At 49.4% G+C, this 24,885-nt stretch overlaps 1 protein-coding gene across 2 annotated transcripts in view; it reads right to left on the bottom strand.

The window, feature by feature from the left end:
* phldb2b (pleckstrin homology-like domain, family B, member 2b) overlaps nt 1-24,885 on the bottom strand; it is an 83,862-nt gene that overhangs the window by 38,841 nt on the left and 20,136 nt on the right. The window contains exons 1-6 of one of the 2 annotated variants that reach the window (XM_076290068.1): nt 23,754-24,117; nt 18,123-18,242; nt 12,762-14,080; nt 5,029-5,364; nt 2,723-2,866; nt 350-487 (exon numbers count right to left, since the gene is read on the bottom strand). In XM_076290068.1, coding sequence (XP_076146183.1) covers nt 350-487; nt 2,723-2,866; nt 5,029-5,364; nt 12,762-14,080; nt 18,123-18,177 — 1,992 coding nt within the window. In that variant the 5' untranslated portion in view covers nt 18,178-18,242; nt 23,754-24,117. Of the gene's footprint in view, nt 1-349; nt 488-2,722; nt 2,867-5,028; nt 5,365-12,761; nt 14,081-18,122; nt 18,243-23,753; nt 24,118-24,885 lie in introns of those variants that run through there. The other variant, XM_076290069.1, reaches the window with a different exon arrangement.

Below are 24,885 nucleotides of genomic sequence, written 5' to 3'. Positions count from 1 at the left end.
CCCACGAGATTTTAGCCCCGAATCAGTCGGATCTGACAAAAATTTGACTCTGGCTGAATTCCTGTCCGATTTGTCGTGTAGTTAGTGGACGGAACCTTCCAGCTCTGGATTTCTGTCCCATGTGACGTTTTTGTCGAGCGCCTTGTAGTGTGAGCAGTGGAACGCACAGCGTACAGAACACACACAGAAACGCCCAGTGTCCACCTGGCCTGAGACATCTGAAGAGGCCCTGTGTGTCCACCTGGCCTGAGACATCTGAAGAGGCCCTGTGTGTCCACCTGGCCTGAGACATCTGCACTGACAGCTCTGCGTGGGCTCTGCTGCTGTTGTTGGGTTGAGGCTGATTTACCTGAGACTTCTCCGTCTGGAGCTTCTTCTCCAGGTCGGCCATCTTGTCGTTGAGCTGCTCCAGGGCTTCTCTGTCCTGCTGCAGCTGGGACGCCTCCGACTCCTGCTCCCCCTCCAGCAGAGCTCGCTCCACCTCCATCTGTGGGGCGCACACACACATACACGCGATTTTCAGAACGATAAAAAGCTAATAGCCAATCAGAACCCATTGAATTTTAACCGTCACATTCATTAACACAAGGAGAGACTTTGTTTATCGTTGTTCAGTGTGAACGCTTTTATCGTTATGGTTATAGTTATCGTTATCGTTATCGTTCTTGGTGTGAATGGGCCTTAAGAGGCTGTCACACGGTGCATTGAGGGGGTATGTATGTATGCTTTTGAGGTGCATTGAGGGGGTATGTATGTATGCTTTTGAGGTGCATTGAGGGGGTATGTATGTATGCTTTTGAGGTGCATTGAGGGGGTATGTATGTATGCTTTTGAGGTGCATTGAGGGGGTATGTATGTATGCTTTTGAGGTGCATTGAGGGGGTATGTATGTATGCTTTTGAGGTGCATTGAGGGGGTATGTATGTATGCTTTTGAGGTGCACTGAGAGGGTATGTATGGTTGAGGTGCACTGAGAGGATATGTACTGTATGGGTTTGAGGTGCACTGAGAGGATATGTACTGTATGGCTTTGAGGTGCACTGAGAGGATATGTACTGTATGGGTTTGAGGTGCACTGAGAGGATATGTACTGTATGGGTTTGAGGACAATATAATAGAGACATTTCACACTGTTTCTTTTGTCTGGTTTCATTTTCAGCAGCAGGGGCAAAGGAAACAGACTGAGGACCTGAAGACCGACTATGGTGTGGCAAAGATACGACACATCGCTCTCCATGTCCAGCAAAGCATGCCAGTGTGGACCTGAAGGGGCCAACGGCAACTGTAACGTAAGGGGAGATTTGGAAGAGAAGAAAAACTGGAAAAGTACAAGATCAAAAAAGCTAATTAAAGATGGCGGCGCAAAGCTACAGTGATGTCATGAGACACAAACGAATACTAGACAGACTGTTCTAATATCAGCTCACATTCTTCATGTGAGCCAAACCTGGGGTGTGTTGTGTCGGGCACCGACCCAGTAACCACAAACGAGATTTAAAGTTTGAAGTTTAAAATCATAATGTCCTTATCATTTCATAATGACCTTCGGCCCTTTCAAAATGGACTGCTGGCTCTTTGGTTGATGAGGCAATCTGAAGATCGATCCAAGAGCCCAAGTTGCTTTATTTTCTCTAAATGGGCCCAGAGTCAGCTATTAGCTTTTACGACAATAAGAATGAGATAAGTGAAACTATGAATAAGACATCAGTAGCAAATTAGTCACCTATGAACCCACACGCGCACACACACACACACACAAAGAGCCGGCGCGCCTCATAAACCTGCCAGCCTGAGAGCTGCCGAAGGGCCGTAATGACTTCCTAATAGACGTTAGCGGTTAACTGGGAGCGTGTAGTCGCTGGCTGGGCGGGACGCAGTCCTAGATCTCCGCTCCAGGCCGTCATTAAATCAGGTGTTGGAGAGGTAATCCACAGCGCTTAGCAGCAGGGCCCACACACACACACACACACACACACACACACACACACACACACACACACACACACACACACACACACACACACACACACACACACACACACACACACACACACACACACACACACACACACACACGCTCTGCCTGCTTAGGATGCAGATCACAGGCAGACAGCACCTGCAGGGCTGCTGCTATTACAGCAGTAATTACCTGGACGTGCAGACACAGGGACGGAGAGAGAGAGAGGGAGAGAAGGAGAGAGGGAGAGAGAGAGAGAGAGAGAGAGAGAGAGGGAGAGAAGGAGAGAGAGAGAGAGAGGGAGAGAGAGAGAGAGAGAGGGAGGGGGAGAGAGAGAGAGGGAGGGGGAGAGAGAGAGAGGGAGAGAGAGAGAGAGAGGGAGGGAGAGAGAGAGAGAGGGAGGGAGAGAGAGAGAGAGGGAGAGGGAGAGAGAGGGAGAGAGAGGGAGGGAGAGGGAGGGGGAGGGAGGGAGGGAGAGAGAGAGAGAGGGAGGGAGAGAGAGGGAGAGAGAGGGAGAGAGAAACTTTCACCAGACCATGTAAATAATTAGGGTTTATATGTAAGGGATGATGGTGGTAGTTGGTGGAAAGAGGGAGAGAGAGAGAGAGAGGGAAAGAGACAAAGGGAGAGAGTAAGACAGACATAGAAAGAGAAAGACATGACCATAGAGCCTCTCAGCAAGTCTCAAATCACACACTCCCCCCCCACACACTTCCACAATCATCCACTTCCAACGGTTAGTAGCGGTCCCCCTGTTGTACACACCTCTCTGACGGACTCCTCCATCTGGTTGTCCAGGTCTTTGATCTTCTGCTCCAGCTCCTCCATGTTGTTGAGCACCTGGATCCTCTCCTCCTCGATGCGCGTCATCTCCTGCTTCAGGTGCAGGTCCTCCACCAGCTCCGGAGCCTGCCGATCAACACCAACGCCATCAGAAGCCACCCTCACAGCAGCGAGACCAGAGCGCTTTCTGGCTCCATCAACACCAACGCCATCAGAAGCCACCCTCACAGTAGCGAGACCAGAGCGCTTTCTGGCTCCATCCAGCAGCTCAGTGGTATGCGATCCTGACTGACTCATGCTGTGCTTCTACTTTGACAAGGTTTTTCTCTCCCACTAGAGACTGAGAGTCTGAAGTCTAATCTCAAATGGATCACAGTCAGTCCAACATGGAGTTTTAAGACTACAGGCTTGGTCACTAACTTACTGTATATGTCTTTGCCTTCCACAAGGAACCACAGCTGCCCTGGTCGTCCACTTAAACTCATTAAGGAGATGCCACTGATGACAAAGTGGCCATATGCATTTGCTAGAGTGGACTGGTGGGGGTCCACCATGGAGGCCCAAGACAGCGGGCAGCTGTCCAGCTCTTTTGAAGCCATCAGATCTAATAAACACCCGGCCGAGATGTCCTATATATCTCACCAGGGCAGGCCGAGCAGCCCACAGCTGCACTGATCCCTAGCTCCCACAAACCCCACTCCCACTGATCCCTAGCTCCCACAAACACAGAACAGAAATACTACGGTTCCCAGAACAGAACTACCTCCCACAAACACAGAACAGAACTACTACGGTTCCCAGAACAGAACTACCTCCCACAAACACAGAACAGAACTACTACGGTTCCCAGAACAGAACTACCTCCCACAAACACGGTTCCCAGAACAGAACTCCTACGGTTCCCAGAACAGAACTACTCTCACAAATACGGTTCCCAGAACAGAACTACTCTCACAAATACGGTTCCCAGAACAGAACTACGCTCACAAAAGAATGTCGACGTGGCTTAAAACACTGGGTCCAGTACAGCTCGGTCACAGACCAAGACCATCAGAGTTCTCCAAATGGATTGTTTACAAGGGAATATAGTGGCCACCTGTTGACCCAAGATGACCAACGTAAACAAATCTCTGAGTTTTGTCTTAGTGAGGTAAAGTGGTGATGCAGTGTCTGCATGTGCATGTGTCAGTCTGTATGTGTGTGTGTGTGTGTGTGTGTGTGTGTGTGTGTGAGAGAGAGAGAGGGGAAGACAGTGCAAGTTATTTGGCTTCCTCTGTATTTACAGATACAAAAAAAATATTCATAATCCCCTCCTTGTGCACTTCATGAAGAAACATCTTGTCTCTCTCTTACACACACACAGTTCATGACCTCTTTGTCTGGATATTTGTCCTGCTCATAATTTGTAGGGACTTTAGCCTGGAGGCAGGTCTTGACTGTGGAGGCAGGTCTTGACTGTGGAGGCAGGTCTTGACTGTGGAGGCAGGTCTTGACTGTGGAGGCAGGTCTTGACTGTGAAGGCACACTCTCCTCCCTGGCTGCACTCTAATGAGGTTCACAGACTTCACACAGGCCACCCCTTACATTCCTCACTGTTGGAATCTGCTTGCATATAGATGTCTGTGTGTATCTGTGTGTGTGTGTGTGTGTGTGTGTGTGTGTGTGTGTGTGTGTGTGTGTGTGTGTGTGTGTGTATCTGTGTGTGTGTGTGTGTGTGTGTGTGTGTGTGTGTGTGTGTGTGTGTGTGTGTGTGTAGACCAACATCACTGTGTGCTTGTTGTAAGTGTGTAAATCTACGTCTCGGTATGTATTCACCCCTTACATTCCTCTCTGTTGGAATCTGCTTGTATGTACATATAGATGTCAGTGTGTGTGTGTGTGTGTGTGTGTGTGTGTGTGTGTGTGTGTGTGTGTCAGGAGAGGATAGTGTGTACATGAATTCTCACCCTTAGGAAGGTCAAATGAATGTACAGCATGGAGAACCACTTCCTTTCCTTGATATCTAATTACCTAATCGGATTAAGCACGGTCAAAATATGCTGTATGATTACAACAGAGGAATGTCTCTTCCAGAGCAAAGCTGAGGACCAGGGATAGAGGACACTGGACACTTGATCCTGGAGTTCACTTCAGCTCGGGGTCAACAGGTCTACAGCTACAGACTTCAAGGCATATATGATATGAAAGTGCACATGTGGATCTTTATAAATCTCTAGAGGTCGGGTGCTTGATGGAGATTAGAGGTCAGGTGAGAGAGCAAAGGTCAGCGGTCAAAACGGAAGCGTCACCTTGTTCGTCCAGGCCATACGTGGTGAAGGAGAAGGGGCGGAGCTTCGGAGGCTGACAGCTGGCGACTCCGCCCTGACGTCCCTCTGGCCGTTGCTTCGTCGATGGCGGATCTGCCGCTCCTCGCCGAGCTGCTGGTGGAATTCTAGGGAGCTGAGCGCGTAGCCGTTCTCAGGCGACATTCCGCTGGATTCGGAGAACACTGACTCGTCGTCGGAGACCTGGAGCTTCTCCAGCTCCCTGTTGATCTTCTGCAGGTCGGACACGGCCGAGTGGTCCTTCTCCTGGCGACCCATGTCCGAACACAAGCTCAGGATAGTCTCCAGGCGCTGGTGCTCCTGTAGGGCAATAGAGACGCCAGAGGGTCATGATCACACACACTCCTCTAGAACAACAGAGATGCCAGAGGGTCATGATCACACACACTCCTCTAGAACAACGGAGAAGCCAGAGGGTCATGATCACACACACACACTCCTCTAGAACAACGGAGATGCCAGAGGGTCATGATCACACACACACACACACACACTCCTCTAGAACAACGGAGATGCCAGAGGGTCATGATCACACACACACACACACACACACACACACACACACACACACACACACACTCCTCTAGAACAACGGAGATGCCAGAGGGTCATGATCACACACACACACACACACACACACACACACACACTCCTCTAGAACAACGGAGATGCCAGAGGGTCATGATCACACACACACACACTCCTCTAGAACAACGGAGAAGCCAGAGGGTCATGATCACACACACACACACTCCTGTAGAACAACGGAGAAGCCAGAGGGTCATGATCACAGCAGACACACACTCCTCTAAAACAACAGGGAGGGTCAGGATTATAGGAGAAACACACACACACCCCTGCGGAACAATAGAGAAGCCAGAGGGTCAGATTACAGTAGACACACACACACACACACAGACACACAGTAAGGGTAACAAACAAGCCAGATGTTTACATAATGTTAAACCAAACACACAGACAAGATAGAAACTCCTGTCAGGCAACAGAAAAGCCAGAAGATCTTTCCCCCCCTCTCTCTCTCGCTCACACACACACACACACAATCAGAACAAGAATGTATCAACTGCTAAAGCACCACACATGGTCTAAACAATCTCCTAAATGTGTCCTACAGTACACAAGAGGCTGAGCCAGGGAACAAAAGGCTTATTCAGAACAAACCACCAATAAAGCATGGGCTGATGCAAACCCAGATTAGATTAACAAATACAAAGCTCTCGCCAACACACTCACTAACACACACACATACTCTCTCTCCAACACACTTACTAACACACACACACACACACACACACACACACTCTCTCTCCAACACACTCACTAACACACACACACTCTCTCTCTCTCCAACACACTCACTGACACACACACACACCACTGTTTCCCACAGAATTGAATTCTATTTGTGGTGGTAGGTTTGCAGAATTAATTTGAACAGTTTTTAACAAATTAGTGCAGCGCGGTTATGATTCTAACCAACCAGATTTAAGCACAATTTAGTACAACCTGGAAAATCATTGTGTGGTGGTCAATGTTGATATTGTGGTGGGCCGCCACAAATAAGTCAATGTATGGGAAACACTGCAAACTCTTTCTCCAACACACATTTACTAACACATACACACACACACACACACACACACTCTCTCACTCTCTCCAACACACTCACTGACACACACACACACTCTCTCCAACACATACTCATACCAGCACACGTTACCACTCAATGTTCGTGCTTATTTGTCAACTGCTTCCTAATTGCTTCCAAATGCTGACAGCAGGCTGGGAAAGTCAACCTTTCTCCAAATAAAGCACCTCTCCAGCTCAGCACCGACACACACACACACACACAGGCTGCCTGAGGACACTCTTCACATGTCCACTATGCATGTAATTAATGATCTATTTTCCTATCTGACATGGCGCCTGTACTCAGACACAGAGCCTGAGCGCTTTAAGGCCAGACACAGCATCCAAGAAGGCAAGGAGACCGTAAAAGAAATAAACGGCATCAATAAAACCACTGGGACAGCTGGCATGCTGTTTGTGTACGACACACACACACACACACACACACACACACACACACTGGGGTTTACCTCTGAAATGCAGAGTGCACCACTGTGTCCCACTGCTTCTGCACACGAGTGTTCACACACGTCCATGGCTGTTACGGAACACATCTCACACACTGCTGTGAGGGAAGGACCGGCAGCATCCTCACGCTAGGTCACGGGTGTCCAGACGACACACGGACAGCCCAAACACACTGAGCTAGTTAAAAACGTCCCAAACACACCGAGCTAGTTAAAAACGTCCCAAACACACCGAGCTAGTTAAAAACGTCCGCTGGCGGAGACGAGACTCACGGCCGAGTCCTCGTCACGGTAAGTCGTTTGACAGTTATCAAGTGGCCCCCCAGACCGGACACGGGAGAAAGTGCCCTGCTTTCTCACGTCCAGCGTCCAAAAAAAGCCCCCAGGAGGAAAGGGGGAAGAGAGAGAGAGAGGGATGAGGGAGAGAGAGAGAGATGAGGGAGAGAGAGGGGCGGGGGGGGGGAGAGAGAGAGAGGGGGGGGGGACGGTCAGGCAGACAAGGAGACTGGGTCTCCCAGGAGCAGCTCTGGCTTAGAGCCTGATTAGCAGGCCGGAAACGGTCGCTGCCACTGCACTGTGCATGAGAGATCCCATACCTCTCACACACACACACACACACACACACACACACACACACAGCTCTTTTTCACGCACTGGGGCAGTATGAGTCAGTCAGTGGTGTGACTGGACAGGTGTGACCCAGGATCGGGCACGGCTGCCGTGTGAGTGACCTCGATCCGACAGGGCCAGGAAGTGACCTAGATCCGACGGGGCCAGGAAGTGCAGCTCACTGGCCAGGTACAGGAGGCGCGGAAGGCCGAGGCCACAAGTCCAGACTTATTTTCATAGCCGCTCTGCAAACAGACACAGCCCCACATTTTTAGTTTTGTTTACAAAGTCGGTTCTTTGCGAGATGGTCAATTAAGTCCCCATTGCGAGGCAAAGGTCAAGAGTTTATAGAACATGGCTGTTTTTGTCTTTTCATTCTCCTGTCAGAAGTTCTGCTGCATGCTAAACAAGTCGTGATTCAGGTCGCTGAGAGTTCAAGGCGAACCTTAGAGAATCCATTACCACACACTGCAGACAGTTCAACCGGAACTAATGTCACACACCACCCCCCACCAATAGATAGAATGTTAGATACACACACACTAACCACTAGAACATACTGTATTCTATGTTCAGAGATCAAGTGAATGGGAGTACATGTATGTGTGTGTGTGTGTGTGTGTGTGTATGTGTTTGTGTGTGGGACTGAGTGTATATGTGTGCGTGTGTGTGTGTGAGCGAGCGAACGAGCGTGTGTGTGCGTATGTGTGTGTGTGTGTGCGCACGAGCAAGTGTGTGTGTGTGTGTGTGTGCGTGGGACTGAGTGTATATGTGTGCATGTGAGTGTGTGTGTGTGTGTGTGTGTGCGTGGGACTGAGTGTATATGTGTGCATGTGAGTGTGTGTGTGTGTGTGTGTGTGTGTGCGTGGGACTGAGTGTATATGTGTGCATGTGTGTGTGTGTGTGTGTGTGTGTGTGCGTGGGACTGAGTGTATATGTGTGCATGTGAGTGTGTGTGAGTGTGTGTGTGTGTGTGTGTGTGTATAAGAGAATGAGTGTGTAAGTGAAATGGGAGTTGGAGGTGCTGAGTGAAATCGGACCACCTCACAAACAGTTCCTGGCACAGCGTTTGGACTTGGGGCAGGGGCTGTGTGTGTGTGTGTGTTGGGGCAGAGGCTGTGTGTGTGTTGGGGCAGGGGCTGTGTGTGTGTGTGTGTTGGGGCAGGGGCTGTGTGTGTGTGTGTGTTGGGGCAGGGGCTGTGTGTGTGTGTGTGTGTTGGGGCAGGGGCTGTGTGTGTGTGTGTGTTGGGGCAGAGGCTGTGTGTGTGTGTGTGTTGGGGCAGGGGCTGTGTGTGTGTGTGTGTGTGGGGGCAGGGGCTGTGTGTGTGTGAGTTGGGCTGGGGCAGGAGGATATATAAATATAGTAGTGTGGTGATTTAATCCTTCCGCTCTCCATCCCAACCCAGGGGGGGCACACACACACACACACACACACACACACACACACACACACACACACACACACACACACACACACACACATCCCACCATGGCTGGCAGGAGGGGGGTGAGGATGCCAGGAGGGTCTCCAATAGGGCAGGACACACACACAGTCCCATATAATGTAAACATAGTTAAAAGCAGCAGTGCCTTAAACATACTCTACTTACTTCCATTACCACCACACACACACACACACACACACACACACACACACACAGAGAGAGGAGAGATATAACAGTCACACTCATTCTGACTGGCACTTGTTGAATTGAATCTGTTGGCTTAAAAAAACACAGGGTACACACACTTCGGCACAAACACACACACATGGGCACTCAACACCAAGTTCAGCTTTCATCTCTGTCATCACAACAGCAGCTCCAGAGTGCACTGAGCCCAGCCTAGCTGTGCGGTGGGATCTGACCTCTGACCTCTGGCACTGGACCACTGCCTAGCTGTGCGGTGGGATCTGACCTCTGACACTGGACCACAGCCTCGCTGTGCGGTGGGATCTGACCTCGCTGTGCAGTGGGATCTGACCACGATGTGCGCTGGGATCTGACCTCGATGTGCGGTGGGATCTGACCTCGATGTGCGGTGGGATCTGGCCTAGCTGTGCGGTGGGATCTGGCCTAGCTGTGCGGTGGGATCTGGCCTAGCTGTGCGGTGGGATCTGACCTCGCTGTGCGGTGGGATCTGGCCTAGCTGTGCGGTGGGATCTGACCTCGCTGTGCGGTGGGATCTGGCCTAGCTGTGCGGTGGGATCTGCCCTAGCTGTGCGGTGGGATCTGGCCTAGCTGTGCGGTGGGATCTGACCTCGCTGTGCGCTGGGATCTGGCCTAGCTGTGCGGTGGGATCTGGCCTAGCTGTGCGGTGGGATCTGACCTCGCTGTGTGGTGGGATCTGGCCTAGCTGTGCGGTGGGATCGGACCTCGCTGTGCGCTGGGATCTGACCTCGATGTGCGGTGGGATCTGGCCTAGCTGTGCGGTGGGATCTGACCTCGCTGTGCGGTGGGATCTGGCGTTGGCACTGGACCACTCCAAGGGCAGGAGGCTTTTAGAGGAGAGGGCAGGGAGAGTCTCCAGTTCCACACCTCCAGGAGACGCAGTGGGGCTATTTCAGAGTGAGGGGTGTGTGTGTGTGGGGGTGTGTGTGTGTGGGGGGGGGGGGTTGGTGGAGTTATTCCAGACGGAGTGGCGTGGGGGGGGTCAACTGGAACATTTCACTCAACAGGGGGAGCCTGCTGTCTAGGATTAGTGATGGGGATGGAGTCTAGGACTAGTGTCTAGTGATGGGGATGAGTCTAGGACTAGTGTCTAGTGATGGGGATGAGTCTAGGACTAGTGTCTAGTGTCTAGTGATGGAGTCTAGGACTAGTGTCTAGTGATGGGGATGAGTCTAGGACTAGTGTCTAGTGATGGGGATGAGTCTAGGACTAGTGTCTAGTGATGGAGTCTAGGACTAGTGTCTAGTGATGGAGTCTAGGACTAGTGTCTAGTGATGTGGATGGAGTCTAGGACTAGTGTCTAGTGATGGGGATGGAGTCTAGGACTAGTGTCTAGTGATGGGGATGAGTCTAGGACTAGTGTCTAGTGTCTAGTGATGGAGTCTAGGACTAGTGTCTAGTGATGGGGATGAGTCTAGGACTAGTGTCTAGTGATGGGGATGGAGTCTAGGACAAGTGTCTAGTGATGGAGTCTAGGACTAGTGTCTAGTGATGGGGATGAGTCTAGGACTAGTGTCTAGTGTCTAGTGATGGAGTCTAGGACTAGTGTCTAGTGATGGGGATGAGTCTAGGACTAGTGTCTAGTGTCTAGTGATGGAGTCTAGGACTAGTGTCTAGTGATGGGGATGAGTCTAGGACTAGTGTCTAGTGATGGGGATGGAGTCTAGGACTAGTGTCTAGTGATGGAGTCTAGGACTAGTGTCTAGTGATGGGGACTGGATCTGAGAGTGTAAGCATGTGAACGCGTCGGTGTGCCTGTGAGTACATGTGTGTGAGAGTATAAAAACAAACCCACGTGCACATACACAAACACACACAGAGTCCACCTGCAGCTGTCGTTGGTATGTTTACTCCCTTAAGGGCTGCCCTGTAATCGAGTGTTGTTAAAGAGCCACCCAACTACAGGGCAGCGATGGGTAATGATTGGGCGGCCTTGGCCACAGCTACCCACGGTGACCACCAGGGCGGTGCTACAGGTGCCTCTCCCCACAGGCTCATGCGCACATGTGCTCACACACATGCGCTCACACACACACGCACACACACACACACACACGCACGCACGCACACACACACACAGCATGCCTGTATTCCCACAGCGGCACCCTGTCCACTGTAAGCATCAGAGGGAGCAGGAATAGCATTGTGAGCGTAGGCTGGCTGCCAGAGACCGCTTCTGTGGTCGCCCTACCAGAGAGACAGCATGTGTGTGTGTGGGTGTGTGTATATATGTGTATGTGTGTATATATGTGTGTGTGTGTGTGTGTGCGTGGTGGGCCTACAAACATGTCTGGAGGGCCAAGATGCTGTTCGCAGCATCGAGAGAGAGAGAGGGAGAGAGAGAGGGAGAGAGAGAGAGAGGGAGAGAGAGAGGGAGAGAGAGAGAGAGAGAGGGAGAGTCTAATAATAGTGGAATAGTAACTCCACCTCTGGTTGTGCCGTCGTAGTCCTCCACCTTCTCCTCCTCCCTCTGCAGCCCAGGAATGCTGGACCCACCCAGTCAACATCAATCCCATCCCACCCTCCGCCCTCCACCACCTCCACCCAGCATTAGTGTGGTCCAGTGGCCGTGTGGTCTACACTGCCTGGTGGAATGTTCCAGGGAGTGATCCAGATTAATGCTGAGACAGGTGGGAAACTTTCTCTTCTCTGGCCTCTCTCTCTCTCTCTCTCTCTCTCTCTCTCTCTCTCTCTCTCTCTCTCTCTCTCTCTCTCTCTCTCTCTCTCTCTCTCCTCTCTCTCTCTCTCTCTCTCTCTCTCTCTCTCTCTCTCTCTCTCTCTCTCTCTCTCTCTCTCTCTCTCTCTCTCTCTCTCTCTCTCTCTCTCTCTCTCTCTCTCTCTCTCTCTCTCTCTCTCTCTCTCTCTCTCTCTCTCATTCCTGGCCACTAAGTAATAACTGGCTCACTGCTCGCGAGGAGAGTCGTCTTCACCAAAAGAATGCTTTCAGAGTCTGGACTGTCTCTGCGTATAATGACTTAAGTCCTATTACTATCCCAGCCATGAATTATCCTCATATCAGAGTCCTTATACGCACTCACTCGCTCGTTCATTCACTCATTCACTCACTCATTCATCTTTGCCTGGGTCATGAGAGTTGTTCCTTACTTTCTGAATACAAAAGCCACAATAGACACAATAGACAAGACAATGTGATGCTTGAACAGCCTACCTCAGCTGCAACCTATTTGGCTCCTGAAATAGCCTGTACCATCACATGCACATTCCATCATTCCACACACTGGCTTCTGGAGCAGGAGAGGGTGAAAGGAGCGGCCGCGGCTGTGGTCATGGTCACACTCACCAGCCTCTCCACTTCCTGCTGGCGGAGTCGCTCGTCGCGCTGCCGCTGGTGATAGTCCTGCAGCTCCTCCTTGCCGCTCAGCGAGCTGATGCTGCCCTTCCTCTCCCGGAAGCCCCCCGCTGGACCCAGCCCGGCCTTCCCGAACGACGTCCGCCTCTCCCCGAGCCCCAGGCCCACCCCGGTCAGCCCGGAGCCCAGGGCAGGGGCAGGGGACGGGGAGGGGCGGGCAGGGGGGTCCAGGTCGGAGCAGGAGCTGCTGGTGGAGGTCAGGCTCATCTTCTTGGCTTGGCGGGGGCTGGTGGTGGACTCGGTGGCGTTGGCGTTGGCGGAGGAGGAGGAGGAGGAGGCGGGCGAGATGACCACTGCCGCGGCGGCCAGCGCGGAGGGCACGGTGACGTCGGGTGGCACCAGGCTGCGCTTGGACACGGGCCTGGCCGACAGAGAGATGGACACCACCTCGCCGTGGCCGTTCTGGTGGGCAGCGTTGGAGGAGGAGCGTGGGGTCGGCTGCGGGGGGGCGTGGGAGTCCAGCGAGCGGCGCGGGGGCAGGAGGCTGAGGGGCGCCTGCTGCTGCTGCTGCCCGTCGGCCGGACGGTACAGACGGGGCAGCGAGCGGCTGTGGGAGCTCGTGCTGATGCCCGGCGCGCCCATGCCGGACAGCGAGCCGGCCGAGTACTTCCTGTGGCGCGGCGTCGGCTCCAGCGCCCCCCCGCTGCTGCGGCCCGAGGACGAGGACGCCGAGCCGTCCGGCGCCAGGTGGCGTCTGCCCAGCCGCGGGCTGGAGGGCATGCTGGCCGCACCGCTGCCGCCCCCTGCTGGCGGCCGAGGGAGCGCGTTGTCGGCCGCGGAGGACGAGGACCCGTTCCACATGGACAGCAGGGAGCCCGACTGGGCCGAACGCCGGCCGCCGCCGTCGCTGGACGAGGAGGGCGACAGCAGGTTGTCCTGGGACTGGTTGCGCGAGATCGGCCGCGAGTAGGGAAGCGACGACAGGTCCCGAGGGTCCGATCGCCGCGGCGACGGCAGCGGCGGCATGCTGCTGGTGGAGTGGGCGGGCACTTTGACGGACAGGGGCGGCCGGTCGGCGGCATACAGCCTGCGGGCTTGCTCCTGGTAAGACGAGGGGGAGGTGGGCGGCGACTGGGTCATGCTGAAGTAGGACGGGCTGGCGTCGCCGTTGGTCCGCAGGCTGGACTCCAGGGCCTGCTTCTTACGCTGCAGAGTGTCCATCAGCTCACGCAGCTCCGACGCTGAGCGCATGCCCCGCGTGCTGGACCCTCCGACCACATTACTGTAGTCACTGCTGAACTTCAGATAGTCTGGGGGGTCACAAGAAAAGCATTAGTTAAATACTCTAAAGGGGCAACTGACCCGTGTCTGTGTGATGACCATTTTCCACAGTAAAAACAGTAAATGTAATCCAAGGTAAAAGACCTGCCCATCTTTGTCCTCCTGACATCTATTTTTGCCTCGAAATGCACAAATTGCTTGAAGAATGTTGCCATCCTGAGCCAACATCCTTATTTAGTTACTGCAGATTATCGTAATGCAATCTTGCAGGAGAGAGAACTGCTCTGGCAATTTTACCTGTGACTGATCTTTTTATAGCCCAGATTGGCCTGAACACCCGCATCAGGAATAACAGAGAGCTAGGCCTTCAAACGACCCACAACCCACAAGCCCATTCTCACCAAGTCTCAGGCCCAACATAAACACACACACATGCGCGCACACACACACACACACACACACACACACACACACACACACACACACCGAGCCCTTGTGTCTAAAAACAGCAGAGAACTGGCAACACCGCTTGAGGAAATCACTTCTACTTTTGGGAAAAAGGAATGAAATGAAAAGATAGATGAGAGAGAGAGAGAGAGAGAGAGAGAGAGAGAGAGAGAGAGAGAGAGAGAGAGAGAGAGAGAGAGAGAGAGAGAGAGAGAGAGAGAGAGAGAGAAAGAGAGAACAGAAATCACGAAAACCCAACATAAACTTGATTGTTATCTTGCAATTAAGCACAAGTATGAATTGGCCCCATATCTAAAAACGCTCAAAGACAAAAAAATATCCAGAACATTGACTATGTACAGACTCAGCGAGCACAATCTGAACATCAAAACAGGTAGAAGGAAACAGACCTGGTTACCAAGAGAGGCCAGGCTGTGCCACCACTGCCAGGAAAGTAAAATAGAAACAGAGCTATACTTCCTAACAGAATGCAAATTTTACACAGACCTCAGAGAAACCTTCCTTACAAAAGCAAGTAACATACGCCCTGAAATCTTAATAACGAGGGTAAGCTAAAATATATCCTGGGCGAAATTCCAGAAATTGCACTGGCAGCTGGAAAATATGTACTAGCCTGTCACGAAAGACGAAATGCATCCGTAAGCCAGTGATTCCACCCCTACTGTTGTTTTATCCCCCCCCCCCCCCACCAATTTCACTATTCTATTAACCTACTTTTTCTTCCCTCTATTATTTACATTATCATCTTACCATTGTTTTTTTTTTATTAGTATAATTATTATTAATGTCCCCTATTTTGACTATTCCATGTTTTTGCTTTTTGTTTTTTTTTGTTTTTTTTGCTCTTAATGCTTTGGCAATATTGTAACCTGAACAGTCATGCCAATAAAGCACAATGAATTGAATTGAATTGAATTGAGAAAGAGAGACGGGGGAAAGAGTCTCAAGGATACAGAGCTATTCCTTCGCCCTCAAGCCAAGCCAGCCATTCTGTTGTGATGAGGGGAAGAGCCCACTCCACCTCCTGCCGCATGTTCCCTAAGAACCTTCAGGCCCGGAGGAGGTGGGGGAGAGAGGGAGAGAGGGAGAGAGAGAGAGAGAGAGAGAGAGAGAGAGAGAGAGAGATGTGAGGTTGGAATCAGAGTGAGATCTCTATGTTATGCAGAGCAGAAGAACTAGAGCAGAAACGCACAGATATCACAAGGCCTACTGAGGAGAGAATGGCACAAGCATGCATCGCCTGCACACACACAGCACACACACACACACACACACACACACACACACACACACACACACACACACAGCACACACACCTTCTTAAAGCACAGCTGCTGCACATACCCTTACAAGGGAAAGTCTGAAGGATCCATTAAAGAGCAGGTCCCAATCTCTACAGGTCCGCCCGCCTGCCTGCCGTCCACACGGCCCTGCGATCCTAAGCTCTCTGGGCCTGAATAAAACCAGACCATCGACCAACAAAGAGATGCTGCCCTCCCTCGACCACAAAAAAGGACCTCACAGCCAGATGACCCAAAGATCTATATGCACTTCACACACATGGTGTGCGTCTGTGGTGTGTGAGCCAGCGAGTGTGTGTGTGTGTGTGTGTGTGTGTGTGTGTGTGTGTGTGCTTTTCTCTGTGTTGCCTGGTGCCAGACCTTGCACAGAGCTTGTTTACGTGGAGCACACATTCCAGAGAGGCAGTGGAACAGATATACGGCACGCTCGCTACACCTTCACACACATCAATCAGAACAGACACACACGGCAGGCACGCCACATCTGCAATCAGCGCAGAGACACACACACACACACACACAGCTGGCTCGGCTAGGGCCTGTGCACCTATGTGCTCCTGTGTAATTACGGGTGTGTGCATGTTTCGAGTCTACCCGTGTGTGTGTGTTTGTGCGTGTATTTCTGTGCAAGCAATTGTGTGTTTATGTACACACTATGAGTGTGTGTGTGTGTGTATTTCTTGTGTGTGTCAGTGTGTACAACTGCATTCATGTGTGTGTTTGCCTGCTGAGGTGGTGTGCATTCCATCCGTATGAGATGGCAAACAAGACAGTTTAACACGTTTGAAGGAGGGCTCTGGCATGCTCAGAGAGCCTTGCGCCGACACAGGCCGCGGGGAATGTGTGTGAGAGGGGGAGTGCTTCAAAAGCGTGTCCAATGACACACCTGTCTGTGCACAAGGTGGGGGCTGAGGTGGGGAGGGCCATCACCTGTAACTGAACCTTCACACACACACATACACACGCACGCGCACACACACGCACACACACACACACGCACACACACACAGGAGGGATACTCCATAGGGGGCTGCATGTTCAGGGAAGTGAGAGAATGGGGGGGGGGGGGGGGGGGGTGCTCCCAGTAGTTTCGCTGCCTGAGGTCCGATACACACATCAAAGGGTGTGTAAGAGATCATGCTACAGGAAAACTCTTTTTTTGTGTGACCATGAGTAGAGGCTGTGCTTCATTCGATCCTTCTGGCCAGGGCGTTTTCTGCTGTGCCCATTTTAACCTGGATTGCACTCCTCTTTAGGGGGATGGGGGCAGGAGATGGGTTGAGTAGGTATGCCTGCATCTCTGCACATATATAGCACATATATATTTATAGGCTCACATGGATCTAAATGAAAGGTTTAGGGCCTGAAGGAGATGTTATTATGAAGGAGTGGACTCACCTCTCTCATTGTTTGGGCTATATTCAGACCACTGTGGAGTTTCACAGTAGCGGCTCCTCCCGTCTCGGCTAACATTTCTTTCACCTGCCCACATCCACTGCCCTTCGGTCCACATCACCGGCACGAGCTGTGCCGCTCAGTGCATTCACAGTAGGACTCTTAGATAAAGCATTTAAATAAACGTGCCCAAATCTGGAGTGGAATGACCCTTTGAGGCGTAATGAATGAACCTGGATTGACCTTGGATTGGCCTGATCCTTTGAGTCACAATGAATCTGGATTGGACTGACCCTTTGAGACATAATAAACCTGGATTGGACTGACCCTTTGAGTCACAATGAATCTGGATTGGACTGACCCTTTGAGACATAATAAATCTGGATTGGACTGACCCTTTGAGTCACAATGAATCTGGATTGGACTGACCCTTTGAGACATAATAAACCTGGATTGGACTGACCCTTTGAGTCACAATGAATCTGGATTGGACTGACCCTTTGAGACATAATAAATCTGGATTGGACTGACCCTTTGAGTCACAATGAATCTGGATTGGACTGACCCTTTGAGTCACAATGAATCTGGATTGGACTGACCCTTTGAGACATAATAAACCTGGATTGGACTGACCCTTTGAGACATAATAAACCTGGATTGGACTGACCCTTTGAGACATAATAAACCTGGATTGGACTGACCCTTTGAGACATAATGAATCTGGATTGGACTGACCCTTTGAGACATAATAAACCTGGATTGGACTGACCCTTTGAGACATAATAAACCTGGATTGGACTGACCCTTTGAGACATAATAAACCTGGATTGGACTGACCCTTTGAGGCGTAGTGGGCGCGTGGAAGTGGACAGGTGTGAGAAATGAGGTGGCGGTTGGGGCAACTCACCTGTGCTGTAGACCAGCGGGGGCACAGGGCTCTTCTGCGGCAGCATGCTCTTCATCCGACTGGCCTCCTCGGGGTGGTTGAAGCGGAAGAAGTACGATTTGCCCAGACAGAGAGAGTAGCCTGGAGAGGGAGGGGTACACAAACACAGGGGTGAGAATCATGCACACACACACACACACACACACACACACACACACACACACACACACACACACACACACACACACACACACACACACACACACACACACATTTTACATACACAAACACAGGAAGAGGAACACACTATATATTATTTTAAGACAATGTGTATTTGGCTGTGGTGGGGCTATATAGTCTGCTGGCATCGCCACGGCAACAGCTCCTGTGAGGTACAGCTCCATTACAGAGCCCTGTTTGCCATCAATTCACATGAATAATAGTGGCACTACACCCGACGCTGGGGTCATGCCCTCCTAGATACACCACCGGCACCACAGCTGTCTAAACACCTCAGAGTTGGCAACAGCGAGCCTACTGGTGGGGGGGGGGGGTGACCCGTAAAAACTCCATCTCTCTCAGTCGCTTCCCTGTGGTCTATCTAAGGGCTCCCGAGTCTAGCATGACGCATGACAGTCGCTTCGCTGTGGTCTACAGCGGAGAAAATAAGTATTGAACACGTCAACATTTTTTTCAGTAAGTATACTTCCAGTTAGGCTATTTCACCAGACATTAGTATTAACTTAGGTAATCCACACATATAAAAAAAATCCAAACATTAATGTTCATAAGTAGAGTTATGAGTAAAAAAGTGGAATGGCACAGGGAAAAAGTATTGAACACACTAAGAACAGTACACAAAGGCAAGGAATGGCAAGGAACGAGCTGGAATCTATACATAGTTAGAGAGTAATTATCCCTCCTATCTGTGCAAATTAATGTAAGCTGGGTTAGTACATATTGATGAGCTATAAAAAGGTTTTTCGTTACCAAGTTGTCACACAAGAAACATGTCATGATGGGTAAAAGCAAAGAGCTCTTTCAAGACCTTTGCAACATTATTGTTGCAAAACATATCAATGGAACTGGTTACAGATGCATTTCAAAACTTCAGAATCATCCAGTAAGCAGTATTGGAGCCATTATTTGCAAGTGGAAGGAACATCACTGCATCATCAATCGGCCATGCACAGGATCTCCTCACAAGATTTCTGACCAGGAAGTCAGAAGGATAGTCAGAAGTGTAGCCTAAGAGCCAAGGACTATTCCAGAAAGACTCGGAGGCAGCAGGTTCAATTGTTACAGAGAAAATCATAGGTAATGCACTCCACCGCCATGGCCTCTATGCACGCTCACCCCACATGACTCTATTACTGAAGAAAAACATGTCGAAGCTCATTGAAAGTTTGCTACACAACATTTGGACAAGCCTATGAAATACTAAGAGAATGTATTCTGGTCAGGTGAGAGCAAAATTTAACTCTTTGGATGTCATACTACACAACACATTTGGAGGAGAAATGGCACTGTGCATCACCCTAAAAATACCATATCAACATTGAAGTTTGGAGGTGGAGGCATCACGGTGTGGGGCTGTTTTTCATCTCATGGTACTGGCAGACTTCATACAGTTGAAGAAATTATGAATGCAGCCATTTTTTCTGGGAGAATCTTGCCATCCACCAGAACAATGAGGATGAGACATGGCTAGACCTTCCAGCAGGGACAATGATCCAAAGCATTCAGCAAAGGAAACTCCCAATTGGTTTCAGAGAAAGGAAATTCAGGCCCTGACTTAAATCCAATTGAACAGTTTTGGAAGTTACCTAAAGATCAGGATTTACAAGAGGGACCCCTGGAATCTTCAATATTAAAAGACTATCTGTTTAAAAGAATGGGCCAAAATCACACCTGAATACTGCGACTGATTAGTTTCGTCAAAGAGGAAATGCCTTGAAGCTCTCATTACAAATAAAGGGTTTTCCACAAAGTATTTAAGAAATTTCAGTAGGCGTGTTCAATACTTTTTTCCTGTGGCATTCCACTTTTTTACTCATAACTCTACTTAGGGACATTAATGTTTGAATTTTTTTTATATGTGTGGATTACGTAAGTTAATACTAATGTCTGGTGAAATAGCCGCACTGGAAGTATACTTACTGAAAAAAATGTTGACGTGTTCAATACTTATTTTCTCCGCTGTATCTAAGGGCCCCCGAGCCTACTGGTGTGTGTGTGTGTGTGTGGGGGGGGGGGGGGGGGGGGGGCCGAGTCTAGCATGACAGCATACAGATGGCCACAATGGAACAGTCATTTCACCTGCCAAACGCAATTTACATTCAACTCCCTCCTCTCCAAAGCTAATGTTACCTTTCCCTTTCAACACGTTTAGCTGAGAACAAATGGCTTAATCAGAATGTAAAACAGAGCAAGATGAATTAACTGATAAAGCGAGATGTGGACTCTCTGCAGTCGCTTGATGAAGTCTTCCTTTTTGCCGCCGTAACTCTGGCGGACAGCTCAGTGTCGCAGCGTTCGCCGGCTTCCAGCAGAAATGTAACTGGACACTTAGGAGCAGCTCTCGGCACGAGCCCAGTAAGAATTGGATGTGGAAAAAACGGATCATGGAACAAACTCGAGACCTCTTTCCCTCTCCACAAACCCCTCGAAAAAATCCTGTTTCTGAGATTGATGCCTCTTAGGCTGATAACAAACATCCACGAATGGATCCAATTCAGCAGTAGAAAATTGTGTCTAAATCATTATACATATTTAATATATTTTATGTGCATTAGTGGTACAAAAAAGTTTTTGCTGCTTTGCTGCTCCACAATCAGGCTTTAGACTGTTCTAGTGTTGCTATACTGTTCTAGAGTGTTGCAGACTGTTCTAGACTGTTCTAGAGTGTTGATATACAGGTCCGTAAACCATGTCATAGCAGGATAAACTTGGGCTTTTCGCTGCTAGGGTACGAGATCATGATCCGATGACAGAGGTCGACCCTAAACATCTTTATCTGATGGCCCAAGATGAGAAGAGCTCTGGCATGCTTGTGGGATAAGGGTCTGGACTGGATTTTTGCACTAGGCTTGGTATGTGAGGCAGAGGCACACTAGACAGATACTGAGTGAACTGAATTCTTAGCTTAAAGCAACACCAAAGAGTTTTTTGTACCTTAAAATCGTTTCAGTGGTTCATCAACTTGTAACAGGGTGAACGGCACTTCTGCATTCGCTTCACAGCCCTCTATTGGCTATAACCGCACTATGTAAGTTTGCCAGATCGGGTAACGGATCTGTAGTTCGATGGAATGAGACATAAGAAACATAAAGGGATGTGGGCTCTGCGCACACAGCAACAGCAAAAAGAGTGGTCACTGCTGTAGCCGAGCCATCATTCTTGGGTGTACAGGACCCTGCACCAGCCTGTCCCACAAAGGACGATGTCAAACTTTGACTGCATCTGACAACAACCTCCAGTCAGTTCCTTTGGGTTTAGGAAATTATAGGGCTTTTAATGGCTTCGACGGATGGACATTGAATACGAGTTCAGGTATGCATCTGTCACACACATGGTGAGGTTAGAAACAAACACACACACACACACACCTCAGAAGAAAAAAGGCTTGACCAGTGAGTAGGAGAGTGTTTAGTCTGTGGCCTACTGAACACACACACTCCCAGGAATAGACAAACCGCAAGAGAGGTGCGCCCGAAGAGTCCATACACAAGTGTGTGTGTGTGTGTGTGTGTGTGTGTGTGTGTAAGTGTGTTTGTATGAGTGTGTACATGTAAGTGTGTGTGTGTGTGTATGTATGTATGTGTAAGTGTGTTTGTATGAGTGTGTACATGTAAGTGTGTGTGTGTGTATGCGTAAGTGTGTTTGTGTGAATGTGTAAGTGAGTCTGTGTGTGTGTGTGAGAGAGAGGAAGAGAGAGAGAGTAGGACATAAATAAATAAATAAGTCCACCACTCTCTGTCTAATGATTAACAGGTCCATTACACATTCCCCACTTACAGCAAACATGGGGGAGGAGTTCAGGACATTTAACGCCTCTCTCTACAAAGACTTGCGGACTGTTTCTTGTGATCTTTCATATGGAAAAATAGAAGGAGTTTATAACTTTATTTATAACTCCTTTTCTTATTTCCTGCTTTAGCAAACCCACATGTTAAAACTATAAATGCTATCTCATAAACGCATAAAATCAAAGCCTTTGCTAAGGCTTTATGACATGCTTTGATTGTTTAATTAAATGTGCTGTTTTTTGCAAACTAGTCTGTTGTGTGGGCATCTTTTGCCAGTGAGGACATCTTTGGATAAAGATTTGGGCAACATCCTCTTATTTCATCCCTGCTGAAAAAAACAGCTAGAAACCAGCTTATGCTGGTAGCTGGTTTTAGCTGGTCTTTGATGGTTTTCTTCCAGCTCTTGCTGGTCTTTGCTGGTGTAGCTGGTTGGACCACCAGCTGGATATGCTGGCGTGACCATCTGAGGAAGCTGGTCATGCTGGTTTGACCAGCCTGTCGTGTGGGATACAGCTGGTGCAAGATGGTCATGCTGGTGACCAGCCTGCCAAGCTTGACATTGTTGGTGTAAGATGGTCATGCTGGTTTGACCAACATAAGCTGGCACGGCCAGTTAAACCAGCAGTGTAGACCAGCAACACCAGCTAAAATGACCAGCTTGAGGTGGTACGACAAGCAAAACCAGCTGAATTACCATCGTTAGGTGGGTAAACCAGCTGAAGGTATGTTTTCGCAAGAGATTTGCTGGTCTAGCTGGTCAACCATCATAGGGTGGTCAAACAAGCTGGTCAACAAGCTGGTCAACCAGCAAACCACCTTTAGCTGGTCAGGCTGGTTTTTTCAGTCGGGATATCAACAATTTAGCCAGTAACGGATACACAAGGTCTCACAACTTTAATAGGGCACTGATCTAGTGATCACTAATAGGCCTAAAGGCCTCGATGTTGTGCAGACACCAACCAAAATGATCTCTTGAGTGTTTTCTTTCTCTGTCTGCCAATGTGTGTGTATCTGTCATTTCAAAATTAACTGTTCTAGGCTAGAACGAGAAGAGTAATCATAAAAAAAATATATGGCTAGGCTTCAACATCACTTACTCAAAAATAAAAAACGACCAATGTTATATCGTTAATGGCCAATTACCTTTTTAGAGTGTTAACCTGTCTTCAATCCCGTACAATTATTTTTCTAGCACAGCAGTGTAGAGAGACCATCTCTTGCTGTCCGCTCTGGAGTAGCTAGTCTTAAAACACGTGCACGTGACCCGGTGATTCAGCCAATTTTCCACATTTTCAGCACGGTTTTATTCTGAGCACCGCTGTAGAGTTATCTGAAGAATCCAACAAGCTAGATAAAAAAGATTTAAAAAGAGGGAATTGGAGCAGCATGAAATCAGTAGCTACCTGGCGACAACAGTGCAGGGTGTCTGCCACGAAATTCCAAGTAGGCTAATTAAAAGATTCCTGAAGCTGCCAAATCACTAACCTTCCCTTACAGTGACTTCGAACTGAATTCCACAGGAGCAGTAATGGAGTTAGCATCTGCTGTTGAAACAAACGCGTAGCCTACAACCAGTGCAATTATTTTTGACGAGTTTCCCTAAGTTTGATGACCTCAGTCCTACCTTTTGGTCCTGCACACACCTCGGGCTGAATGGAGGCAACGCTCAGTTCAGTGATGAAAGTCCGACTCGCGCCCTGAAAAGGAGGCTAAAAAACTTTCGCTCAGCCCAGGTCCATCCACCGTTTCGACTATCGTCCCTCTGTATTATACGCGAAATGAGACAGCAATAGCTATTCAATTTTCCGTGACTAAAGTAAACACTTCTTCACTCCTGAAGTCTGTTAGCCGGTCGAGCCACGGCGTCTGTGCCTGAAGACGACTAAACTCGGCTATTTAATCTCCGCCCCTTCACTTTTTCTTTGTCTCACAGTTTGCCTATCTCCGCGGCACCTTTGCATTCAAGCCAGTCAGAGCATTAGACCGGTGACAGCTCCCCAATGAGTGTTTTGCCCTTGAGTTAAACATTTACATTAAAGTTCGACCTGAAATATGCAATCGAACATGTCACAACTTGCTGAATAGACTAAGGGCTGTGATGGATTGTTTTTATGGTGAGTGAAACTGTTTTCTTCACACTAATTAGGTCATCATCTCAATTAACAGAGTATATCTTCTGTAGTAGCATATGCATTCTGTGATTGAATAAATGAATGAGGAGCGTTTTGAGAACTGCGAGTTTTCTTGGCATTTGGCATTTGTTAATCTCATCTGTTCACATTAGTGTGCAGTGGGGCACCAGGTCAGCTGGAAAACTATTCCTCAACTTGAATGGCAGTAACTTTATTCATACCAACAACCCAACAACAAAACTGACTAGTACAATGTTCCACACTGGAGGTTTGTAAGAACCTGTTGATGGTTTATTTATTTGAATAATTAGATTGCAAGCACAAACTCGATGGGATGAGTTGTATGACATGAGCACAGTTACAGGAAGTGCTCTGACAGAGCCAACTGTTACACCCGGAGAGGTGCTGAAGAGTGGGGACTCACAGCAGAACGTGTGCGATTACGTCTGGGCAGGCTGGTCTAGACTGGGCTTAAGACTAAATCACCCGGAGCATCTCAGGCCTGTAGGATTAGCCTCAGGGTTACGGCCATTTCACACCGTCTGTTTGCACCCTTTCTCCAGCACGTGCTTGCCACTGCCCTGCAAACACATCAGAAACTCCCTCCATCTACCAACCCCCTCC

This window comes from Alosa pseudoharengus, unplaced genomic scaffold, assembly GCF_046254945.1.
Source record: "Alosa pseudoharengus isolate Yale_2024_CS ecotype anadromous, Long Island Sound unplaced genomic scaffold, YU_APseudo_1.1 YU_APseudo_1.1_scf_18, whole genome shotgun sequence".
Taxonomy (NCBI): Eukaryota; Metazoa; Chordata; class Actinopteri; order Clupeiformes; family Clupeidae; genus Alosa; species Alosa pseudoharengus.
Note: the sequence above shows the minus strand (reverse complement) of the source record. Positions and strands in the feature narration are given on the sequence as shown.